This window comes from Lithobates pipiens, unplaced genomic scaffold, assembly GCF_037356315.1.
Source record: "Lithobates pipiens isolate NorthernLeopardFrog02 unplaced genomic scaffold, aLitPip1_a1.2 Scaffold_16, whole genome shotgun sequence".
Taxonomy (NCBI): Eukaryota; Metazoa; Chordata; class Amphibia; order Anura; family Ranidae; genus Lithobates; species Lithobates pipiens.
This window is the reverse complement of record NW_027507748.1, coordinates 97,387,981-97,410,050: the sequence shown is the minus strand read 5'-3', so window position 1 is coordinate 97,410,050 and position 22,070 is coordinate 97,387,981. Positions and strand designations below refer to the sequence as shown.

At 42.7% G+C, this 22,070-nt stretch overlaps 1 protein-coding gene across 34 annotated transcripts in view; it reads right to left on the bottom strand.

Moving 5' to 3' along the window:
• Nucleotides 1–2,244: 2,244 nt before the first annotated feature.
• The window catches only part of LOC143981910 (uncharacterized), a 161,844-nt gene continuing 142,018 nt past the window's right edge, over nt 2,245–22,070 (bottom strand). For 32 of the 34 annotated variants that reach the window (XM_077480124.1, XM_077480139.1, XM_077480127.1 and 29 more), the window contains 4 exons: nt 18,042–18,411; nt 14,667–14,713; nt 9,294–9,407; nt 2,245–4,626 (listed from right to left, as the gene is read on the bottom strand). In XM_077480124.1, the coding sequence (XP_077336250.1) occupies nt 4,075–4,626; nt 9,294–9,407; nt 14,667–14,713; nt 18,042–18,411 (1,083 nt within the window). In that variant the 3' untranslated portion in view covers nt 2,245–4,074. Of the gene's footprint in view, nt 4,627–9,293; nt 9,408–14,609; nt 14,714–18,041; nt 18,412–22,070 lie in introns of those variants that run through there. The other 2 variants (XM_077480160.1, XM_077480159.1) reach the window with 2 other exon arrangements.

Here is a 22,070-nt window from a genome sequence, read left to right as displayed (position 1 = left end):
GTCTAGGGCACTTTGATTAAATTATTTTAATTGTAAAAAGGGATGGAGATATATATATATAGATATAGATAATATGAAAAGTAGTTTAGCCATGTTGAAGTCATATTTGTCTTTTGTACCTATTACATTTTATGTAGAATTGTCTGTGTTTACATATGCTGATAAGTCAGCATACCAACAATTAAGCTAGAAGGCCATTCTGGCCACAGAAGTGTACAGCCAGTACTCTGTAAATATGTCTTATCAATCATTTGTTTTTCACAATGAAACGTATTTTTTTAATGAAAAAAGCTGCTCAGCTATTATTTTCTCCACAATGGAGTTTTTGCCTCTTTGGCCAGGACTACCTCCACCTAAGCGTGTGGAGGTTCCAGGTTAAAGGTGATAGGAGGTATAGTTAGTGATCAAAATATTGATCAAGAGAGGAGACTGTAATGCAAATGTAAGTTCTGTATATAATTGTATTCTATTTTATATGTATTGCAAACTGCCCTGACTGTGCACACGGCACTAATAATGTTTTCAGTATATGTTTGCAGTCTTTTGAGTCCTGATTAAAATTAGCCTGCCTATGTAACGCCCCTTGTTACTATAAACGTACAATTGTAATACCTACATAATCGTGTATAAAAACCTTCAATTGCGTCATAATAAAGCAGAACAGTTATTTGGAAAGATGCTGTGCATACCTTTTGTGTCTGTTCCCTATTGCAGTAGTTATTATCAATTTAGAACCACTAATAAATATGAGGATATGAGTTGCCTATCTACAAAATGTCTGAGTCACTTTGAATGTGGCATGGTTGTTGGTGCCAGACGGGTTGGTCTAGGTATTTAAAAAAACTGCTGATCTACTGGGATTTTCACGCACAACCATCTCTAGGGTTTACAGAGAATGGTCCGAAAAAGAGAAAATATCCAGTGAGTGGTAGTTGTGTTGACGAAAATGCCTTGTCAGAGGAGAATGGGCAGAATGGTTCAAGATCATCGAATGGCAACTGTAACTCAAATAACTGAACGAGGGTTAATTTAGAGTCTATTGTGCAACATTCTGATTCTGGATAAGTGGAGATGCAGGTAATAATATGCGTTTCTATGAACAATCTCCCTAACAGTGCCTCCCATGCAGCTGACCCCTACATGCCCACCAACTAGGTTAGCACAATGCCATTGCTAAGGGCATAGCATTGAGCACCATTCAGATCAGGGATGGGTCTATGGTGTGTAATTCTTCTCAATATGCTAAAACTCTGCCACCCGTTGCTTCCTACAACAAAGGAAATAGTGCTCCATTGTCAGAAGTGGCAGTATCCAGGGTGGACCACTCCCCCTTCCCCTCATAAAAAAACTGTACCCAGGGCTGGTAACCTCTCTCTACCCCCTCCCTGGTCCCAGCCCAGCCTGTGGTATGTTTTCTGTCTGTGACCATTTAATGTAGTGTGTTCACACTTTCTGACTATATCCTGTACAATGCCCATAGGTCTTCATTATCCATTATATTCGCCAGGGTTTCCGCTTTCAGAAAATATGTAAGGTTTATGGGTTCTAAATAATTTTCTAGGAAAAAAAAAGATGATTTTAACATGTATGTGAAAAATTGACCCTGACAGCAAGTGTTTAAAAAACTGGAATTGCGCATTCAAACACGTGCATTGTTATGCGGTGCCTTTTGAAAGCCCGTCACTTTGAATAGGCTACAAAATGCACTAGACCACACAAAACGTAATGCTTGCAATACTTTTAAAAATACACTGCGATACCAGGTTTCTCGCAAATGCACTGCATTTGTAGTCTGTGTTTGGTTGTGCCATTACAAAATACATTTGCACCCACATGCAGATCGCAGTGGCAGTGCTTTCAAATGCAGTATAGGAAACACGCACCAAACACGCCTTTCCTATACTGTGCCTGATGTGAACTGACCCTTATGCTTTTAATAAATACAGACAGATGACCAAGAAATGGGTACATACACTATTGGAAAGTGTACAACCAACAATTCACACTGTGTGTGTATGTAAAGCGTTTAAAAAAAATACACAGACAAAAGAGGGTTACCTGCCAAATAATTTGTTTGGTAGGATAGGTAAGCTCTATAGGTCTTGTCCCAACTCCAGCTTGTGATTACACAGAAAACAGGATAAGCATTAGACTGAAAAATATATCTCACACTCTGCTAAAATCTCCACATGAACAACAACTGATTGGCTCCTTGTTCTGCTTCTCTAGATATCAGACAGACAGTAATGTGCAACTTGAAGTTTATTGTATGATTGCAAGATAGATTGACAATGTCAATAAGATGTTAAAGGGACATGTAACAAGCATAAGGAAAACTATCACAGGCAAGTGCAACTGTTGTAGTACAGAGCTGACTTGGAGAAGTTTAAACAAAGGCCTCTAGGTGGCAGCACAATGCAGAATAACAGTAGAAAGTATACAGAGCATACAGTATGAAGAAATCATTAGTAATGAACAGAACACTTCAATCTAGTGTAAGCACAGTGTGCTTTTGCATAACCGTGCATTGTCATTCAAAGTGTGACAGCAGAGCTGAGGCTGTTAACCAGCTGGAGGTACCTCCCCTGGCAGCATTTTTCTCTTGGTGTCAGGAAAACTTTCAGAAGTGGTTGATGCTAATAGCACAGTAACAAAGCAGCAGACAGAAAGACAAGTATACACTATAGAAGGATATACTTTGTTCATATTTCATGTCTGGGGTTTACATCCACTTAAATTATTTTTCCTCTTGGTACAATATTTATATTGTATAAAAAGGGTGACACATTCCTGGTACATGGAACCAATATATATTATTTTTCCCTAGCTATTGATACCTTGGTTCTGAATCCAAAAAATGTTCCAGTTAAATTTTAGGGCTGTGGATAAACAAAAAGGGTTTGTGCTTCTGAAAGTATATGTAGGCTGTCAGAAGTTCCAGGAGGATACTACCCTCAACTTCAGCTCATATATTGTATATTGACTTATATACTACAACAAAATAGCAGTATTCGCTTTACAGGACATAGAAAACTGGCCAAATGCATAAAGACAGGCTGCTATTTATTTTTATAGCCCATGACTAATGTGTACCCCCGGCCTGTCGCTGAATGGGACTACAGCTAGGGATGGAATAGTCTAGAGTTAAGCTGGCCATAGACTGTTCGATTTTTTTTTTTTTAAGCCCATGTGCTGAAAAAAGATTTATAAGAGACTCTTTTGCCCATGCTATACAGCGCGGGTGAAGGAATCATCCCACTGGGCTATTGCAAAAATACCAGAGCCGCAGCTGCATCTGATTGGATGCAGTTGCTGTTCAGCCCAAAAAAATTCCAGTAGGCTGCTTTGACAAAGGTGGGTCGATCGACTGTAGAATGGAGTGGGTTCAGCAGGACCAGCTACTCTGATGAAGCGCTCACAGGAAACGTTTCAAAGTTCAATCCTTCTACTAAAATTGCTAGTGACTTAAAGGGGTTGTAAAGCTTCACTTCCTGTTTCTCCTCAGTAAACTTCACACCATCATCCGAGCTGTGTTTAGTCAGCCAGAACAGCTTACTTCGGAGGAACAGGAAGTGAGAAATTCAGACAAAGAAAAAAAACATTTAGAAGGGGAATCAAAGGAAAAGGTAAGTGAACCAACAATGCACTAGCTTAAAGGAACCTATTTAGAAAATAAAAAACAAACCCTTACAACCCCTTTAATTTTTGGGTTAATCAAAATAAGCTAAACAAATGGAACACATGCCCCGATGGAGCAGACTACACAAGTAGCATGCAGTAGCACCTTGTGGCAATCAATTGCACATGAATGTGCAATTGTGTGAATTTGATCGCTACTAATGCTACTTATGTATTCTACACCATGGTAAGCCATTTATTTAACTTGTCTTGCCATCATTTGCTACACCTAACCTACTAGCACTTTCACTAGAAGAATTGAGCTACTAAATATCTCCAGCTATTTGGGTGAATAGTTAAATCTCTTTAACTATTAGCAATATAACTAGTAGCAAGATACTCAAATCACCAGTGAATCCCTAGCCTGAGGACCAATTCATGCCAGAACGGTCTGTTCTAATTGTTTTTTTCACATACAGTATTTTCCAACTGCTCTGTGGTATAGTTTAGGGCAGGAGCAGTAATTACATTTTCCATGTGATTAAAGTATTCAGTCTTAAGGATAGTAAATTTAATCCTAAAATTCCTTGTTTCCGGGCACTGAATTAGTCCAAATCTCTGCTCAAAAATGCCAAAGGATCTTCCTTCTCTTAAAATGATTCCAGTAACAGCCACCACCACCAGTCCATGCTTAGAATTCACACATTTAAACCGTTCATTATCCATACTTGGCTTAAATTCGAATCCCTCCTGGCTTGTAAGGTTCAGCAGGAAATCATTCACACATTGAAAACCTTCATAGCGGTATAAAACTTGCTGTCCATTAGCAAAATGTATCATCTCAGCTGTGGCATTTTCCCAGAAAAGGTGAGGTCCCCAAAAAATGTTTTCTCTTTGTCCATCTGATGGATTCTGGGAGTTCCAGAGAGGATAGAACACATTACAGAATTCCAGTCCTACTGTTTCACAGGAAAATACATTGCTTCCTTGCGTATCTCTTCTTTGTACCTGCAAGAACATTTTTAGTTGAATTAGAACATTAAAAGATATATTTTTTTAAACTTGTCTGTATCCATTAATTAGCACATAGCAATTTTGATGTTAGTATACGAGTCTATTTATTTATAGTTACTTATGAGTTTTTCCTTCAGATTTACCAAAACCATGTAGTACAAGGGCCTGCCTGATTGCATACAAATTGAAACTCTTAAGGTCTGACCTCATATTATATGTTTTGGTAAATCTGAAGGAAAAACTGATAGTGTGTATTGGGCTTTAGAGAAAATTAATACATTTTTGAGCCATTAGTAGACTTTTTTTAAATTATACAACTTAATTAAAATTCCTTATAACATATGAAAGACATACTTATTACAATAAAAAATTAATGTCTTGTATGTTGAATATAACAACCTTCAAAAAATAAAAAACAAAGGAGTGATTAAATACCACCAAAAGAAAGCTCTATTTGTGTGAAGAAAATGATAACAATTCCACATGGTTACAGTGTAGCATAACTGCGCAATTGTCATTAAAAGTGCAATGGTGCTGAAACATGGCCTGGGCAGGAAGGGGGTGTAAGTGCCATGTATTGAGGTGGTTAAGAACTATAACCGCTCTGACGCACTAGATTGAGCATACAAAGAATGCAATATCACAGAAAATTACTGAAAGTAATACCTGCTAAACCAGTATTAGTACTAGGTCAAAGAAAACAGACACTGAACCAGTTGGTAAAGGCAAGTTTAATATATTGTCACCCGATACGCTAGGCTTAGACCAACTGGATGTGCGCTGTCCATAGAAAGGGGAGAAGGGATTAAAGGATGGTCTTACTTGTGGGGCAGTCCTTTATGTTGTTCTTAAGCCTCATACACACGGTTGGACGTACTGATGCCACTTCAAAAGAGGACGTTCAATGACTCCAGCGCCACCTTTGGTCAACTTCTGTATTGTAGTCTGTTCTTTTGCATTGGTTCTGAGCATGCGTGTTTGTACCTTGTACAAAAGTCTGATGCTTTTGCGTACACACGGTCGGACTTTGCTCCATCGGACTTTTGTTGCCAGAAAGTTTGTCCGTTCGCACAGCCAACAAAAGTCCGATGAAAACAGAAAAAGTTTGTCCGATGGAGCGTACACACAGTCGGATGTTGCTCCAAAACAGCTAATTTGCATGTTTGTTGTCAAAAAGTCAGACCGTGTGGGCCTTTAGACTGACTATTATTGGGGCCCTTTTGCAAAGCGTTGCTTCACTTAACAGCTCAGTAATCCAGCATGCAGTATACCTGCCATAAAGGTGTGGTAGGAGGTGTTGTATATTCAATGTCCTGCCTCCAGTAACTCAGTTCCTGTTAGTAGTGTGAAAAATGGGCAGTGCCCTTTCACCAATCCCCTGGTGCAGCTGTAGGAAGAGGTGCCTCCTCAGTCTCTCAACAGAATGCCTCAGGAGATTCAGCTGTAGGCAGAAGAGGGTGGGAGGATTTTCTGGTCTCCAGATCTCGGGCTCAGTCACAGCTGATCTGGCTTCTCAGTAGTGTGGTCAGCATGCAGCAGAGGTCCTCTCCTCGATTCTGTTGCCGCCAAGGCGAAGAACTTTCCTAGGCAGTTTAATAAAAATCATCTTTCACTCCTCCCGATGCACATTAACTATTAGGATCTGTATTGTAAGGAGTCTATTGGTCGCATTATATGGCTGCCATTTTAAACCACAACTCCCAGAATTCTCAGCACACAGTAGTCTATGGCCTTGCTTGACTCTAGCTCTCCCCCTGCTGACCAGAGGAGAGCGGTGCAGCACAACATCATCACAGTAGAAGGAAAACAGAATGAAAGGTAATGTCTCTTTCTCTATATTGCTGTAGTCCAGCACTTGGCTACACAATCACATGATGAAATTGAGGAGTAGTCTTTTCCTTTATGCATTTTGTAATATAGTTTCCTCAGGAGGATCAAGGGAGGTTAACATTGCACAATTGTTCATCCAACATCAAAAGGAAGGTCGACACACCAATTTGTGCCCCCGGAAGGGGCAGTGAAAGCACCAATGAGCATGCCCAAGAGATCTATTTGTGTATTCCCAAAGTGTGTGCCTGTTTGGAGCACAGATATAAGTGGCCGTCTGTGTGCCAAGTTCATATGTTTGTGTTGGGCACTATCTGCACTCTTTGGGAGCAAATTTGGGCTCATCATGTGCTAATAGTGTCCAACAAAAAGATACCAACTTGACGGACAGACAGACACTTATACAGTTGTGCTCATAAGTTTACATACCCTGGCAGAACTTATGATTTCTTGGCAATTATTCAGAGAATATAAATGATAGCTGAAACTACCCAAATGACCCTCATCAAAAGTTTACATACCCCAGTTCTTAATACCATGTATTGCCCCTTTAACATCAATGACAGCTTAAAGTCTTTTGTGATATTTGTGGGTGAGGCTCTTTATCTTTTCAGATGGTAGAGCTGCCCATTCCTCTTGGCAAAAAGCCTCCAGTTTCTGTATTATCTTGGGCTGTCTTGCATGAACTTCATGTTTGAAATCTTCCCAGAGTGGCTCAATGATATTGAGCTCAGAAAACTGAGATGGCCACTCCAGCACCTTCAATTTATTCTGCTGTAGCCAATGACAGGTTGACTTGGCCTTGTGTTTTGGATTATTGTCATGTTGGAATGTCCATGTATGTCCCATGCGCAGCTTCCTGGCTGATAAATGCAAATGTTCCTCCAGTATTTTTTGATAACATACTGCATTCATCTTGCTATCAATTTTTACCAAATTTCCTGTGCCTTTGTAGCTCACACATCTCCAAAACATCAGCAATCCACCACTTTACCTTTCATCATAGGCCTTGTTGACTTCTCCAATTGTAGGGTTTATGGTTGTGGCCAAGAAGCTCAATTTTGGTCTCATCACTCCAAATGACTTTGTGCCAGAAGGTTTAAGGCTTGGCTCTGCTGTTTGGCATATTGTAAGCAGGATACTTCGTGGGATTTGCATAGTAATGACTTTGTTCTGGCAAGTCCACCATTTAGCTCATCTTTCAAGTGCCTCCTTATTGTGCATTTTGAAACAGTCACACCACATGTTTTCAGAGAGTCCTGTATTTCACCTGAAGTAATTTGTGGGGGCTTCTTTGCATCCCAAACAATTTTCTTGGCAGTTGTGGCTGAAATTTTAGTTGGTCTACCTGACTGTGGTTTGGTTTCTACAGAACCCCTCATTTTCCACTTCTTGATTAGAGTTTGAACACTGCTGATTGGCATTCTCAATTCCTTAGATGTCTTTTTATATCCCTTTCCTGTTTTCTACAGTTCAACTACCTTTTCCCACAGATCCTTTGATAATTCCTTTGCTTTCCCCATGACTCAGAATCCAGAAACATCAGTGTAGCACTGGATGAAAGATGCAAGCGTCTGTCAGAAGTCCAGAAACTCATTGGCCTTTTATACATACACACACACACACACACACACACACACACACACACTAATTACAAGAAAACAGATCACAGGTGAGGATCATTACCTTGAATAGCCATTCAAACTCATTTGTGTCAACTTGTGTGCATGTTATCAGGCCAAAATCACCAGGGTATGTAAACGTTTGATCAGGGTCATTTGGGTCGTTTCTGTTGCCATTATGATTTAAAAAAAAAAAAAAAAAAGTAAACAGTTGTTTGATAATATATGGCTTCAGCCAAACACTAACCACGAGTAAAAGAAAAGTTTGTGTGTTATCATTCATATTCTCTATAAAATGGCCAGGAAATCATACATTCTGCTAGGGTATGTCAACTTATGAGCGTAACTGTATCTGCTCTATATAGGCACCGACTTTGGAAATCAAATAGATCTTTTAGGCATGCTGACTTACTACAGGCTTTGAAAAATATACCAGGGGCTTCCACTGGCCCTTGTCGGGGAGCAATAATTGTGCCACCAAATTCTCTTTTTGATGGCCAAAAGGGCAGTATTGCAATATTAACCTTCCTCTAACTGCCTGAGCAATCATTACTGTAAAATTTGTCAAGGAAAAGACTACTTCTATCTTTCATGATTGACTGACTTGTAATACTGAAAAGACAGGCAGTATGCCTCATAATATGATATAGCATACATTTAGGGATTTACTGATATTTAGAAGGTTTTTATGTTCAATGTCCATTGATTGTAAAATGATTGTATTATTTAAAAAAATGTGAACTATTAAATAAAAATTATAAAATTGTAATATTGTGTTAAGCGTATTATTTGGCATCTGAAAAGTCTCTAGGCATCCTGTATCGTAATATAAGTAATTCCCCAATGTTACCGAGACATAGTGCCACAACACATCTGTGAGTTACATAGTTAAGTTTGAATATTATTCATTTAAATACAATCTGTCCTGAATAGACCCACTTATACTCTGTTTCACAGCAGTTTCCCTGCTCCATTGCAGAAATTGTATGATGCTTCCAGGTATGGGGCAGCTTGTGAAAGAATATGTCATTTGTTCAGAGTCCCTTCAGGAAAAGAAAATTCTACAAAGCATATTAACCCATATCAATCAACAGCAATCACCTTTCAGTGTTTTGCCTACTTTGAGTTGATAATAAATGGTTTCTATGGGTTACTACAAACCACAGCAGTGAAATAATAGAGTGTACAAAACAACATTGATGTCACACTGACCTTAACATTTGTAAATGATTCCTGGCTAAATGATCCTTGATCCTGAGAGTAGCCTGAAGGCATGGCAACGCCACTGAAGGCATTTGGAGGGTCAGTAGTAAAAGCAAAACTGCTCTAAAAATGTGGAGAAATGAAAAACATGTATATTAGTGCCATCTTCATCTAACTCCAGTACAGTAAAATTAAATATAACCCAAAGTCTTACAATGTTCTGATCATAGGGAAAATTGTACCTTTATTTTGCAAGATGATAGCTATATGTCATTTTAACCCATAATGCTTTATTAGTCAGTTTGTTAGTAATCAGGGCTGTATACCTCTTGCTATGTTGCATGAATAAAAAGGGGTGATCACTAGATAAAATCAGGTGAGGATGAGGGCAATATAATTAATTCAAATAGACCCAGACATTAGTATGTATTAATAACATTTAATGTATATTTAACCAGAGTCATGGTTAATGCAATGTGCAGGTCTTATGCACTGGTACGATTAACATTCCCTAAATGCTGTTCCCCTTTCTCACCACAAGATGGAGCTTCTTTCAGACTCACTCACAACTGGAGCACTGAATGTTGGAAGATGTCGTTTGGGCCAGGAGAAATGCCAATGCCATACCGATAAAATAAACTATAGGACCCAGTGTGCCTGGAGGTAGAAGGAGCCAGGTGAATAGAAAAGCCCAGGAAAGAGCAGGGACAGTTGGAAGATAGCTGCAAGTTTGTGAAGAAGGGAAGAATCTGTTGTGGAGAGAGGAGAGCTGATGGTTAGAGACTCGGTGCTGTATCCTTGGCAGGGCCAGTCAGCTCCAGACAGTGGCGAGCTGCTGCATTCAGTTGGACTGGGAAAAAGGCTGAGTGCTTGTGTCAGGGGATCTGGAGTGCATATTCCACAATAGTTGACTGCATCTGCTGACAAAAAACTGCTGCATCACAGAGGCCAATACTCATCTGATTGTAACAGGAAGCTGCCTAGAACCAACATCATCTTAAAGGGGACCCCTGTTTGAAAAGGAAGCCTGCTTCTAAAAATACAGTGGTAGTGGTGAGTGGGTCATAGACCCATCAATAATCTATTATTTGGCTTTGTGCTTATTCACCTGGAGAATCTCACTGTTCTTTTCCTCCATTTACATCTTCCACTTGCTTACTACTGATCACTGCTAGACAAGTTGGCCAGAGTATATACTTGCTATCAAACAACACTTAACACTTGTCTGACCCCTCCCATTTCAGTGCTCCAAGAAGCTCATTGTTACCCAGAACTGTATCACTGGTTGCGGGGATATCCTTCTCTCTAACAAGTGTTCCAACATCTTCAAGTTCCCCAGCGTAGCCGGCAGAAGACTAACCTGAAAGACTGGGAATCATTCACCTGCTATTTAAATAAAAAAACGGCATGGGTTCCCCTCCAAAAGCATACCAGACCCTTATCCGAGCACGCAGCCTGGCTGGTCAGGAAAGGGGTGGGGACAAGCGAGCGCCCCATCCCACCCCTGAAACGTACGAGACTGCGGGCAGGTACTGTACCAGTCTGTCATTGCCCTATGCTGCTCATTTAGTGAGGGAATCTATAGTTTATTTTGGTTCAGTTTGAACTTGAGGTAGCACCCTAAACATATCAATTAAAGCCTTGTAATAGTGTATACTGCAAAAATGTCTTCACCGTTTTACTACGCTTGTCTGAACATTAATTGACAATATACCATACTTTTTACTTTATCACAACGTCTCAAGTCTCATTTAAGAGGCTAAAGCTAGGTTCACATCTGTGTGTAATTATTACTGCATTAACGCACCTGTTTCCCACAGCCGCAACCACCCACGCAGAAAAATGCAGGAGCGGTGTGCAGGTGCCATTAATGCTAATAGCATGCCGCAAGCACTGGAAATCGCACTTCTCTTGTGGTTGCCATGTGGGCTGCAATTTATAAAATGCTTCAGGGACCTTTCCCCTGTATTTCAAATGAATGCAAGTAGGAAAAAAGTTGGCACTTTACATCAACTTTGGTGAAGATCCACATGTCTAATTACACACCTTAATATAAAAAGAAAGGAGTTAAAAACATTTTTGTAAATTACGACTGAATGCAGTCCATAACGTCTGTAGAAAAGCACTTGAAGGCAGCTCAGTGGAGATTTAGAAGCAGAACTCTGTAGAATAGGAGAGAAAGCGCCACTCTAAGTGCAGTACTGAACAAAATGTATTCAAGCATAGGATTTATTGTACTCACAAAAGTATGTGACAGGTATACATATCAAAAAAGTAAGCCGTGCAGGAGTGAGTCCATCAGAGGCAGAGATGTGGAAACCGTGGAGCGTGTTGCGTTGGTGGATGCCGGCATTACCTGGTTCTCAGAAGCAGGGAATGCCAGTGGATGACTCACTTCCTGTCGGACGGTTTGTCAGTAACAGGCGACACGTTTGTGGAGCATGTGCTCCTTCCTCAGTCCTTTGATATGCCTACCTGTCACATAATTTTGTAAGTACAATAAATCCTGTGCTTGAATAAATTGTGTTCAATACTGCACTTAGAGTGGCGCTTTTGTGCTTTCTCCCCTATTTCAAATGAATGGGTTGTTGTGCTTGTATAAAACGCGAGCCACACAGATATGAACCTAACCTAAGGCATTAACAAAAAAATAATTTCTACATATTGATGTGTATACTGAGGTGTAAGTAGTGCTGAGGTCTTTGTCAAGGTAAGAACAAAGGACCTGACATAAACAGCGGCTCCTGCGGGGTTAGTGACTGGTGTGACACTTTACAAACTCCTTGAAGAGGAATGCTACAGGGGTTTGATAACCTGTCAAACATTAAAATTACATTTCCTTCAAAAGAAGTCTATGGGCATCCTAAAGCAGCCTAAAGGGTAATGCCACTGGAAAAAAAATATAGAAAGTAAAACAAAAATAATATAGCATCTACATTTGCTACTGAAGCCATCTACACAGTAGCAGATCTTTACAGAAAGCTACAAAAAGGAGTTTTCCTGGGCCCGGCAGGTTCTGTGTACAGGGGCTGTGTACAGTCTTCAGGAAAACACACCTCCTGTTCTCCATGCTATGTCCACAGAAGCATGCTCTCTAGATCTTATCTGCTCTGTACCTCCAAAGTCTGCCAAAGAAGAGCATAAGTCAGTCTACTTGGAGACCATGCTGCTTGCTTGTAACCAGGGCCACTGTTAGGAATCACAGGGCCCTGTAAAGCCTACCGGATGCAACTCCCCCCGTGAAGATATCAAAATTATATTTTCACCAAAAATACATGAAAATCATCATTAGTGGTAGAGCTGCACGATTCTGGCTAAAATGAGAATCGCAATTTTTTTTGCTTAGAAGATAGATCACGATTCTCGCGGCGTAACACCATCCTTCACATTAAAACAAAAAAAAAATAATTGGGCTAACTCTACTGTTTCTTTTTCTTTTTTTATTCATCGATGTGACTTTTTTTCCCAAAAAATTGCATTTGAAAGACTACTGGTCAAATACAGTGTGACATAAAATATTGCAGCAATTGCCATTTTATTCCCTAGGGTCTCTGCTAAAAATATATATAATGTTTGAGGGTTCCAAGTAATTTCTAGCAAAAAATATTGATTTTAACTTAAGTAAGAAGTGTCAGAAAAAGATTTAGACTTTAAGTGGTTAAACCTCCTGCATTTACACAATTTGGCAGTCTTCCATTATTTATTTACACAGACGGTTTATCCCTTTGATCTAAGAAGGAAGCTTAGTTACAATGTTGCAAGTTAAACAAACTTCTCAGACTCCCCTAATGTTTTCTTTTGAGTGAGCAGATAGTTTCTCCACTTGTTTATATGAAATAATCGGCAACCTCTGCAGAAGAGATCATCAGAGGGGGTGAATCGAGATCACAATTTCTTAATGATTAATTGTGCAGCTCTAATTAGTGGACACAAGAATTCTGTCTCACCCCAGAATGCACACAAACTTTCTATTCTAGAACAAATCTTCTCCCCCAAATCCCCCTCCCAGCACAAATCTTTGCCCCTCCAATTCCATATCCCAGCTCAAATCCCACCCGAATCCCCCTTCCTAGCACAAATCTCCCTCACCCCAAAAAATCACCTGCCCAGCACACATCTTCTTTCTTCTCAAACTTTCTATCCTAGCACAAATCTTCTCCCCACAAATACCCCCTGCCAGCACAACCCCCCCCCCCCCCCCCCAATCCCTCCTATTAGCCCCCTGATTCTTCCCCAACACCCTTCTGGCACAAAATCCCCTCCCAGCACTAATCTTCTTACTTCACTTTTCCTAGGACAAACTCCCACAAATCCCTTCTCCTAGCACAACCTCTTCTAAATTACCCTTCCTAACACAGATTCTTCCTCCCTACCCAAATCCCCCACCCCTCTCCTGGTTCAACACCCCTCCCCCAAACCCTCCTCCTAACACATATCCCCTCTCCCAAAACCCCCATTAGTTTTCCCAACACAAATAGCCACTGACCTAACTTACAGGGGGAAGCCAATACAAAGCCAGCAGGAGGTGCGCTGTGTTCTGCTCTCACCTCCTGTCAGAAGAGCATTCCTCTACACTCAGTATACAGCACATGAGACCGGATCTTACTGTACATTGCATTGCACTGTATACACACACCAACTCAGCCCCCTATCTCCTCCAAAGGTTGCTCTTCTCCCAGCAGCAGGAAATGTGGATAGGGGGCACTGTGTGTATACAGTGCAATGCCATATATAGTAAGAGCGATCCCTGGTCTCTACTGAGCGCAGAGGAACGCTCTTCTGACAGGAGGGAGAGCACAACACAGCGCACCTCCTGCTGGATGTTTCCTCTCTGCTCCAGCCTCCCGTCTCCCATCCCCAGCTGTGTGTATGGGCTAGGGCGGGGGAAAGCGCTGAGCAGCGGCCAGCTTATGATCCAAGGAAGGGACGGCCTGGGCCCCCTGTGTCTCTCACCCAGCAAACCGGCTTTCAGTTGCTGGATGAGAGACACGCAGGGAATTGTTATGTCATGAGTTCTTCTCTGCTCCACCGATTCTCCTGCTGTCCAGGCCCCCTCTCTGTGCCGGGGCCCCCTTCAGGAGAAGCGGTGGTCCCCCGTATCATCAGCTCTGCTTGTAACATTGCACAGTCTCCAGAAACTGTTTTCCCTTTGCTTCCACAAACCACATACAGCCCCAGGCTTCCCCCAAGTGTCCCCCCACCACCAGTTCCATGCTGGGACAGCATACTGGATACAAATGATTACATGATAGGAAAAATGGCTATGGCTGTATTCATGAGGAGAGAGAACATGGGGTAATCAGGCTTGGAATAAGAGAGTATCACCTTCCTGCACACAGGAGGCATCATTTAAAGCCACCTTCATTCTGTTTGCCGATTTACCTTTCCACAAGAAGGTCCTTTATTGTATGAGGTTTGACGTGTTTCACCTAAAAAATCAGAAGAGATTATTATGCATTGATCCCTGTTCCTTAGGCATCGTCCTTAGTACACAATATGTAAGTAAAAATAAAACTCCTGCACTGCCACCAAATTATAATATGGAAATAACAAAATATTTTAAAATAATTACCGGTACACCAAACTGCTGATGACACTTTTCATGTGCTCCCACATTCAAAATAAAAATCAAAGGTTATATAATATATATGTGATAATAATGCCCTCACCTTAACCACCTCAGCTCTGGAAGGTTTTACCCACTTTTACCTATTTTTTGCGATACGGCACTGCGCTGATTTAACTGACAATTGCGCAGTCGTACGATGCTGTAACCAAATAAAATTGATGTCCTTTTTTCCCCCCACAAACAGAGCTTTCTTTTGGTGACATTTGATCACCTCTGCTGTCTTAATATTTTGCATATAAACAAAAAATGACCGACAATTTTGAATATTAAAACAATATTTTTTTAATTTCTGGTATAAAACATTCCCAATAAAAACATCTAAAAAAAAAAAAAATCTAATTTCTTCAATTTAGGCCAATATGTATTCTGCTACAAATTTTTTGTAAAAAAAAAATAAAAAATCCCAAAAGCGTATATTGATTGGTTTGGGCAAAAGTTATAGCGTCTACAAAACATGGTATATTTAGAGACTTTCTTTTTTTTATTTTTATTGTTTTTGTTAGTAATGGCGGCTATCAGCGATTTTTAGCTGCGATGTTGTGGCAGACAAATTGGACACCAGTGACATCCATACTGTGATCAGTGCTAAAAAAAAAAAAACACAGTATAAATGACACTGGCAGGGAAGTGGTTAACACCAGGGGCGATCAAAGGGTTAAGTGTGTGCCTGGGAGATGCTTTGTGGGGAATTGATACAATGGAGGAAAGGAGTGATCGTGTTTCAGCTTAGCTGAGACACAAGATTTATTTTGCTCCCTGACAGATCAGCGGTTTGCCTTGTTTACATAGGCACACCACACCGCATGAGCGGTACATGCAGGCAAAGTGATGTACCCCTACGTAGCTGCCAATGATTAAGGGTTGTGGCCTGCTGTGTCCAATCACAGCCCAGAGCCCAGTGACAAACAACACAGGGCTCTGTACAGAGTGAACGTTCTCGCTGTTTCTTATAACTGCAAAGCAGGGATAAGAAACAAAGAGGTCTTTAGTAAAAAAGCAGCACACATCACACATTGTTAGGCACACTGTTAACGCCTTGATCGCCCTAAATGTTAACCCATTCCCAGTCAGTGTCCTTAGGACAGTGTATATTATTAGCACTGATCACTGTATTAGTGTCACTGGTGGTGGCAGTTAGCCAGCCCCCCCCTCCCCCCCCCCCCCCAGCTTAAGTGACAGATTTCCCACCATACTCAGATTATAAATCACTGATCACCGTCATTAGTAGTATTTAAATATCCTATATATACACTGTGTATAATATATATATATATATATATATATATATATATATATATATATATATATATACACACACCATAGTTTGTAGATGCTATAACTTCCATGCAAACCAATCAAGTACACTTCTTTTAGAAGAGACAAAATATATGTTGGTCGCAATTTATGAAGAAATTTGATTTTTAAATGTTTTATTGGATATGCTTTATAACAGAAAGTAAAACAGATTGTATTGACAGCTCTATTTGTGTGAAAAAAATTTGCTAAATTTCCTTTTGGGTACAGCATTGCATGACCAGTATCACAGTGCTAAATAGCAAAAAATGGCCTGGCCATGAAGGGGATAAAACCTTCCATTTAACAATGATGACCGAGCCAGACTGCCCGGCACTGTGTGTGCAAGGAAGAGCGAGCCAAAAGTAGAACTTGAAGTCCAGATTTCATTTTATTCTGACTTTTATTTTGTAAATACCGTATTTATGAGTGTATAACACTCACTTTTTTCCCCTTAAAGGCAGGGGGAAAAATCGTGGGTGCGTGTTATACGCCGATCCCCCGAGATTCTGAGCCTCTGGGCAGCTTTCTGCCGCCTTCGGCTCTTCTCGGTGGCTTTCGGGCCACCTTCGGCTGTTCTCGGCAGCTTGCGGCCACCTTCGGCTGTTCTCGGGGGCCGAAAGCCGCCGAGAACAGCCGAAGGTCGCCATTAAAAAAAAAAAAAAAAAAAAAAAAAAAACTGACAAGGCGGGCAAGGCTGACTGACAAGGCTGCAATGGCGGGCAAGGCTGACTGACAAGGCTGCAATGGCGGACAAGGCTGACTGACAAGGCTGCAATGGCGGACAAGGCTGACTGACAAGGCTGCAATGGCGGACAAGGCTGACTGACAAGGCTGCAATGGCGGACAAGGCTGACTGACAAGGCTGCAATGGCGGACACGGCTGACTGACAAGGCTGCAATGGCGGACAAGGCTGACTGACAAGGCTGCAATGGCGGACAAGGCTGACTGACAAGGTTGCAATGGCGGACAAGGCTGAATGACAAGGCTGCAATGGTGGGCAAGGCTGACTGACAAGGCTGCAATGGCGGACAAGGCTGACTGACAAGGCTGCAGTGGTAGACAAGGCTGACTGACAAGGCTGCAGTGGTGGACAAGGCTGCAATGGTGGACAAGGCTGCAGATGGACAATGATAAGGCTGCATTGATGGGCATTTAAATGTTTTGTTTTTTTTCCTTAAACTTCCCTTCTAAACTTGGGGTGCGTGTTATACGCTGATAAATACGGTTCCATTTTATCAATCTAGTACAGCTTTGTTCAACACTACAAAGCCTCAATGGGGGTAGGGCTTTTACCTCCTAAAATGCATTTGGACTTTTGTCTATGATCATACGAGAATAAACAAGCATATGACAGCCCATGTATTTAGAGCACCATTAGTTTAAGCAATACCATTGTAATACACAGAAGCCTCCATGTTTAAAATTGGTTCCTGTTTTTTATTTTTTATGCTTTTCTTTCACTTATAGGAGGAGTTCCACCCCCGCCTCACCAAAATATTAAAAGTCAGCAGCTACAAACACTTACCTGTCCAGGATCCCACAATGTGGGCACCCCAGACAATTTTCCGATCGGCTCTTGGGTGCTGCCGCCACTTTCCATGGTAAGGGAAACCAGCAGTGAAGCCCTTTGGCATCACAGCCAGTTCCCTACTGTGCGCTGTGCTTTCTAACTGGCCCCGTGGCAGAGGAAGGAGGAGGGGGGCCGAACTTCCAAGGGATCTAGCTGCAGCGAGGTCTCCCAGAAGTAGGGACAGGTACCAGCTCCCCCTGAGGGAGGAAGCACCCAAAAGGGGAAGCTCCGCTTTACTATTAAATCACACCACTTGCTTACATTTATTAGATGTCTGCAAAAGCACCTGGACTTGCTCTTTTGTTTGTTTTGCTAAATCCTTCATAAGCTTGGCCTGAAAGTCTTGCTGTTGTTGCTGGATTTGCCCAGAAATTAAGTTGTTTTGCTGCTGTATCAAGATCGTGATTTGCTGTAACAAATCTTCAGATAACTTCAGTTGAGTGTTCTGGTATTCCTTGAGTTGGAGCAGTAGGTCTTGTTGATGGCGCTGTTGGTCATCTTTGTGATTCTGTTGCACATATAACTCTCTTTTCATGTCCAAAAGTTGCTGTAATATGTGCAATTGTTGGTCCTGCTGTGGCTTTTGTTGTTCACTCATCAGTGTAATTAAATGTTCAATGTATGCAAAGATCTGAGTGCAGAAAAAGAAATGGCCTCAACAACTTGCTTCATTTGAAATTCCATGGAGACTGGATGTCAACAGGTTGACTCACACAATTCTTATCTTAAATAAATAATTACAAGCCTGATTATGAGACAACACCACATCCCCTGTATATATGGGAAAACAAAGAATATCTATTGATGCAACAACTATTTATTATACCATTCTATATGAAAAACATGTGGGTTTGATATTAACACTTTAAAATTCATGATTCATTTTCCAAAGATACCTACTGCCTCTGGGGTTTTCTCTGTTATACCCTCTACATATGGAGTATATATTTTTATATACAGTGGGGAACAATACGATTTTTTTGTACTCACCGAAAAATCCTTTTCTCTGTAATTCACCAACCAACACAGCTCCTCTCTGTAACAAATGGGTTGTTAGCCTTATCACTACGAGAATACTAGGCAAAGTTGTAACACAACACTCAGAACTCTTAGTTCTGCCCATGGGGGCGGTCCCACAGGCTACAACCCTCTACCCTGCAAAGCAGCCTTAGTACGTCAACTTGCAGTATAACATAAAGATAACAAGGAGGGGCGGGTGCTGTGTCGGTCGGTGAATTTTCTCTAATATTCACCGACTGACACAGCTCCTCTCTGTAACAAATGGGACGTCCCCAAGCAGTGCCAAAACGGGGTGGGAAAAAAACAGCATAAAAACTTCATCTACCATGACAAGTGGGAACTAGTAAAACTATACCCACAAAAAAAAACAGCAGTTCGTGGAAAACCACCACAAAAAAAGGGCATCCTCAACAGGAGTGATCCGCAGACCGCACCAAAACTGCGGAAGTAATGCAACAGTGCATTAACATAACAGTACTGCCTTTTTATCGAAAAACCAGGAAAATATATCTATTGCATATTTAATTGCAACTACACGGCCGCCTGCAAAACTTTGCAGCCAAAACAGGCGATACACTGACGTCTACCTTATAGAACTTGGTAACTGTATGGACAGACGACCAGGTCGCCGCCTTACACACCTGAGCGACCGACGCTTGGTGTCGGAAAGCCCAAGACGTTCCGATTTCCCTTGTGAAGCGGGCGGTGACCGGAAAGGGGGGAACCTGCCCCTTCAATGCGTAGGCTTGTACTACAATCTGTCTGATCCACCTGGAAATGGTGGCCGACGAGACCGCCATGCCTTTCTTTGGACCAGCCACCGAAACAAACAGTGAGTCTGACTTCCGAAAGGGAGCTGTGGCAGACAAATACACCTTCAGAGCCCTAACCATGTCCAGAGTGTGAAGGGCCACCTCCTTAGGGTGCTTCAGCTTAGGACACAGAGATGGAAATACAATGTCCTCATTGATATGAAAAGCCAAGTCCACTTTTGGTAGAAAGGACAGTTGCAGACACAACACCACCTTATCCCTGTGGATAACCAGAAAGGGCGACTTGCAGGACAAGGCAGTCAGTTCGAAACCCTCCTGGCCGATGTCATGGCCACTAGAAAGACCACTTACTGGGAAAGAGTCAACAGGGAATCTCCCTGACATTTTCAAATGTTTTTTGAAGCACTGACAACACCAGGTTCAAATCCCAAGGGAGTAACAGTGGACGCACCGGAGGGACTACATGTCGTACCCCCTGAACGAAGGTACTCACTAGGGAGTGTGATGCCAGTGGTCGTTGAAAAAAGACAGCTGAGGCTGAAATTTGCCCGTTGAAGAAAGAGCAGGATTCTGGATATGGAAAAGGAGCACGGATGCCATCCTTTCGCCTCACACATGGAGGTGTAGGCCTTCCAGGTACGATGGTATATCTTCCGAGAAGAAGATTTCCGTGCTCTCAACATAGTTGGAATTACCGAGTCTGACAGACCCAGGTTCCTCAACACCTGGCTTTCAATAGCCATGCTGTTAAAGCCAGCGATGGCAAAGCAGGATGGAGAAGCGGACCTTGAGACAGGAGGTCCTCTCGCAACGCCAGTCGCCAGACGCACCGGGTCTGCGTACCAAGGACGCTGAGGCCAATCTGGGGCAACCAGCATTAGTGGGATCCCCTCGGCTTCCATTCTGCTAAGCAGACGTGGCAACAGTTTCAGTGGAGGAAAGGTGTAGATCAGCTGGTACTGATCCCACAGAGCCACCAGCGCGTCTGATGCGTCGGGCCACGGATCTCTTGTCCTGAACACGAATCTTGGCACCTTCCGATTGAGGCGGGAGGCCAGTAGATCCACGTCTGGTGTGCCCCACTTCAGGCACAGCAACCTGAATATCTCCGGATGCAAAGCCCATTCTCCTGGGTCCAGCATCTGAAGACTCAGTCCGCCTGCCAGTTCTCCATTCCCGGGATGTAAATGGCCGACAGGGCAGGTATGTGTCGCTCTGCCCACCAAAGTATGTGAGCGACCTCCCGTGCAGCGGCTGAGCTTCTTATTCCCCCTTGGTGATTGATGTATGCCACAGCCGTGGCATTGTCTGACCGAAAAGGTCCGTTGCGGGGGTGACCCCATTCCTTGTAAATGAACTTGTCAAAATAAGTCAGTCAGATACGGGAACACCTTAGGTGAACGTTATGGCTTGCGGGACCCAAAAGTGACCGGTACATCAGCAGAGGGATCCGCTGGCTCCTGAATCTTCAGGGTATCAAGCACAGCTGTGATAAGAGCTCCAACAAGTGCAAGTGCCTCAGGACCCGAGTCTGTGTCAGAGCTCTCCCTAGAGGACAGGGGGGGGGGGCGCTTTTTAGCACCTTTCTTCCCACATACCGCCTCCATCTTGGCAATGAACGAATTGAGGACCGCTGTCAGGGTGTCCATGGGAACTGCGCAGTCCGCAGGTGACCCGGTTGCAATTGCCTGGATTTCGGGGAAAGAAACACCAGTTTCTGAAGCCATGCTGACCCTACCCTGTCTGCCACCCGAAGGGGACTTAGGAAAGTGACAGTCCCACCCTCCTTGCTGCCGCCGACTGAGGGGCTCTAACCCGCTGGACTCACCATCCTGAGAAGTTCCGCTCTGTTCACAGCAGTGCCTGTAGACCCCTAGTGCTGCCAGGTGCAGAGGAAACCAAAACTGCGTTGGTGGCAGTCCGTCAGAACGATCGTTAAACGATCTGAAAAACATGCTCAGGCTACATAAAACAGCTGCCCAGCGTCCAGTAAAAACAGACAGGAAGCTGAGAGCACATGTAGCTGCTCCTGGAGAACACTGAACATGCTCAGGCTTCTAGAAAATGGCCGCCAGCGTCCTGCATAGGAAAGCACTGGGAAAATGGCCGCTTGAAGCCCAGAAGACATGCTGCCCTCGCCCAAACCTAAAATGGCCGCCGGCCAGATCCATGAGGGACAGAGACAGAAAAGTGTCAGAGACACAGCGCTGCACTGAAAACACAGCCAGAAGCACCTCTCGGGAGCTTAACACACATGATCCAGGCACCACCAGCCAGTCCCCCACCTCAGATGAGAGCCCTCAGGGATCTTACACACACCGCTCAGTATCACATGCAGCATCCCCCCCTCATGAGGGGGGGGAAGATAGGGACAGGGGAGAGAAGAGAGGGAGGCAAGGGACCCCCGATTCGACCTCCCAGGGAATGCCCAGCTGCTCAACCCTGCCGAGGCAGGGAGATCTGTACTTACAAGTCCTGAATAGCTGGGAGACATTCC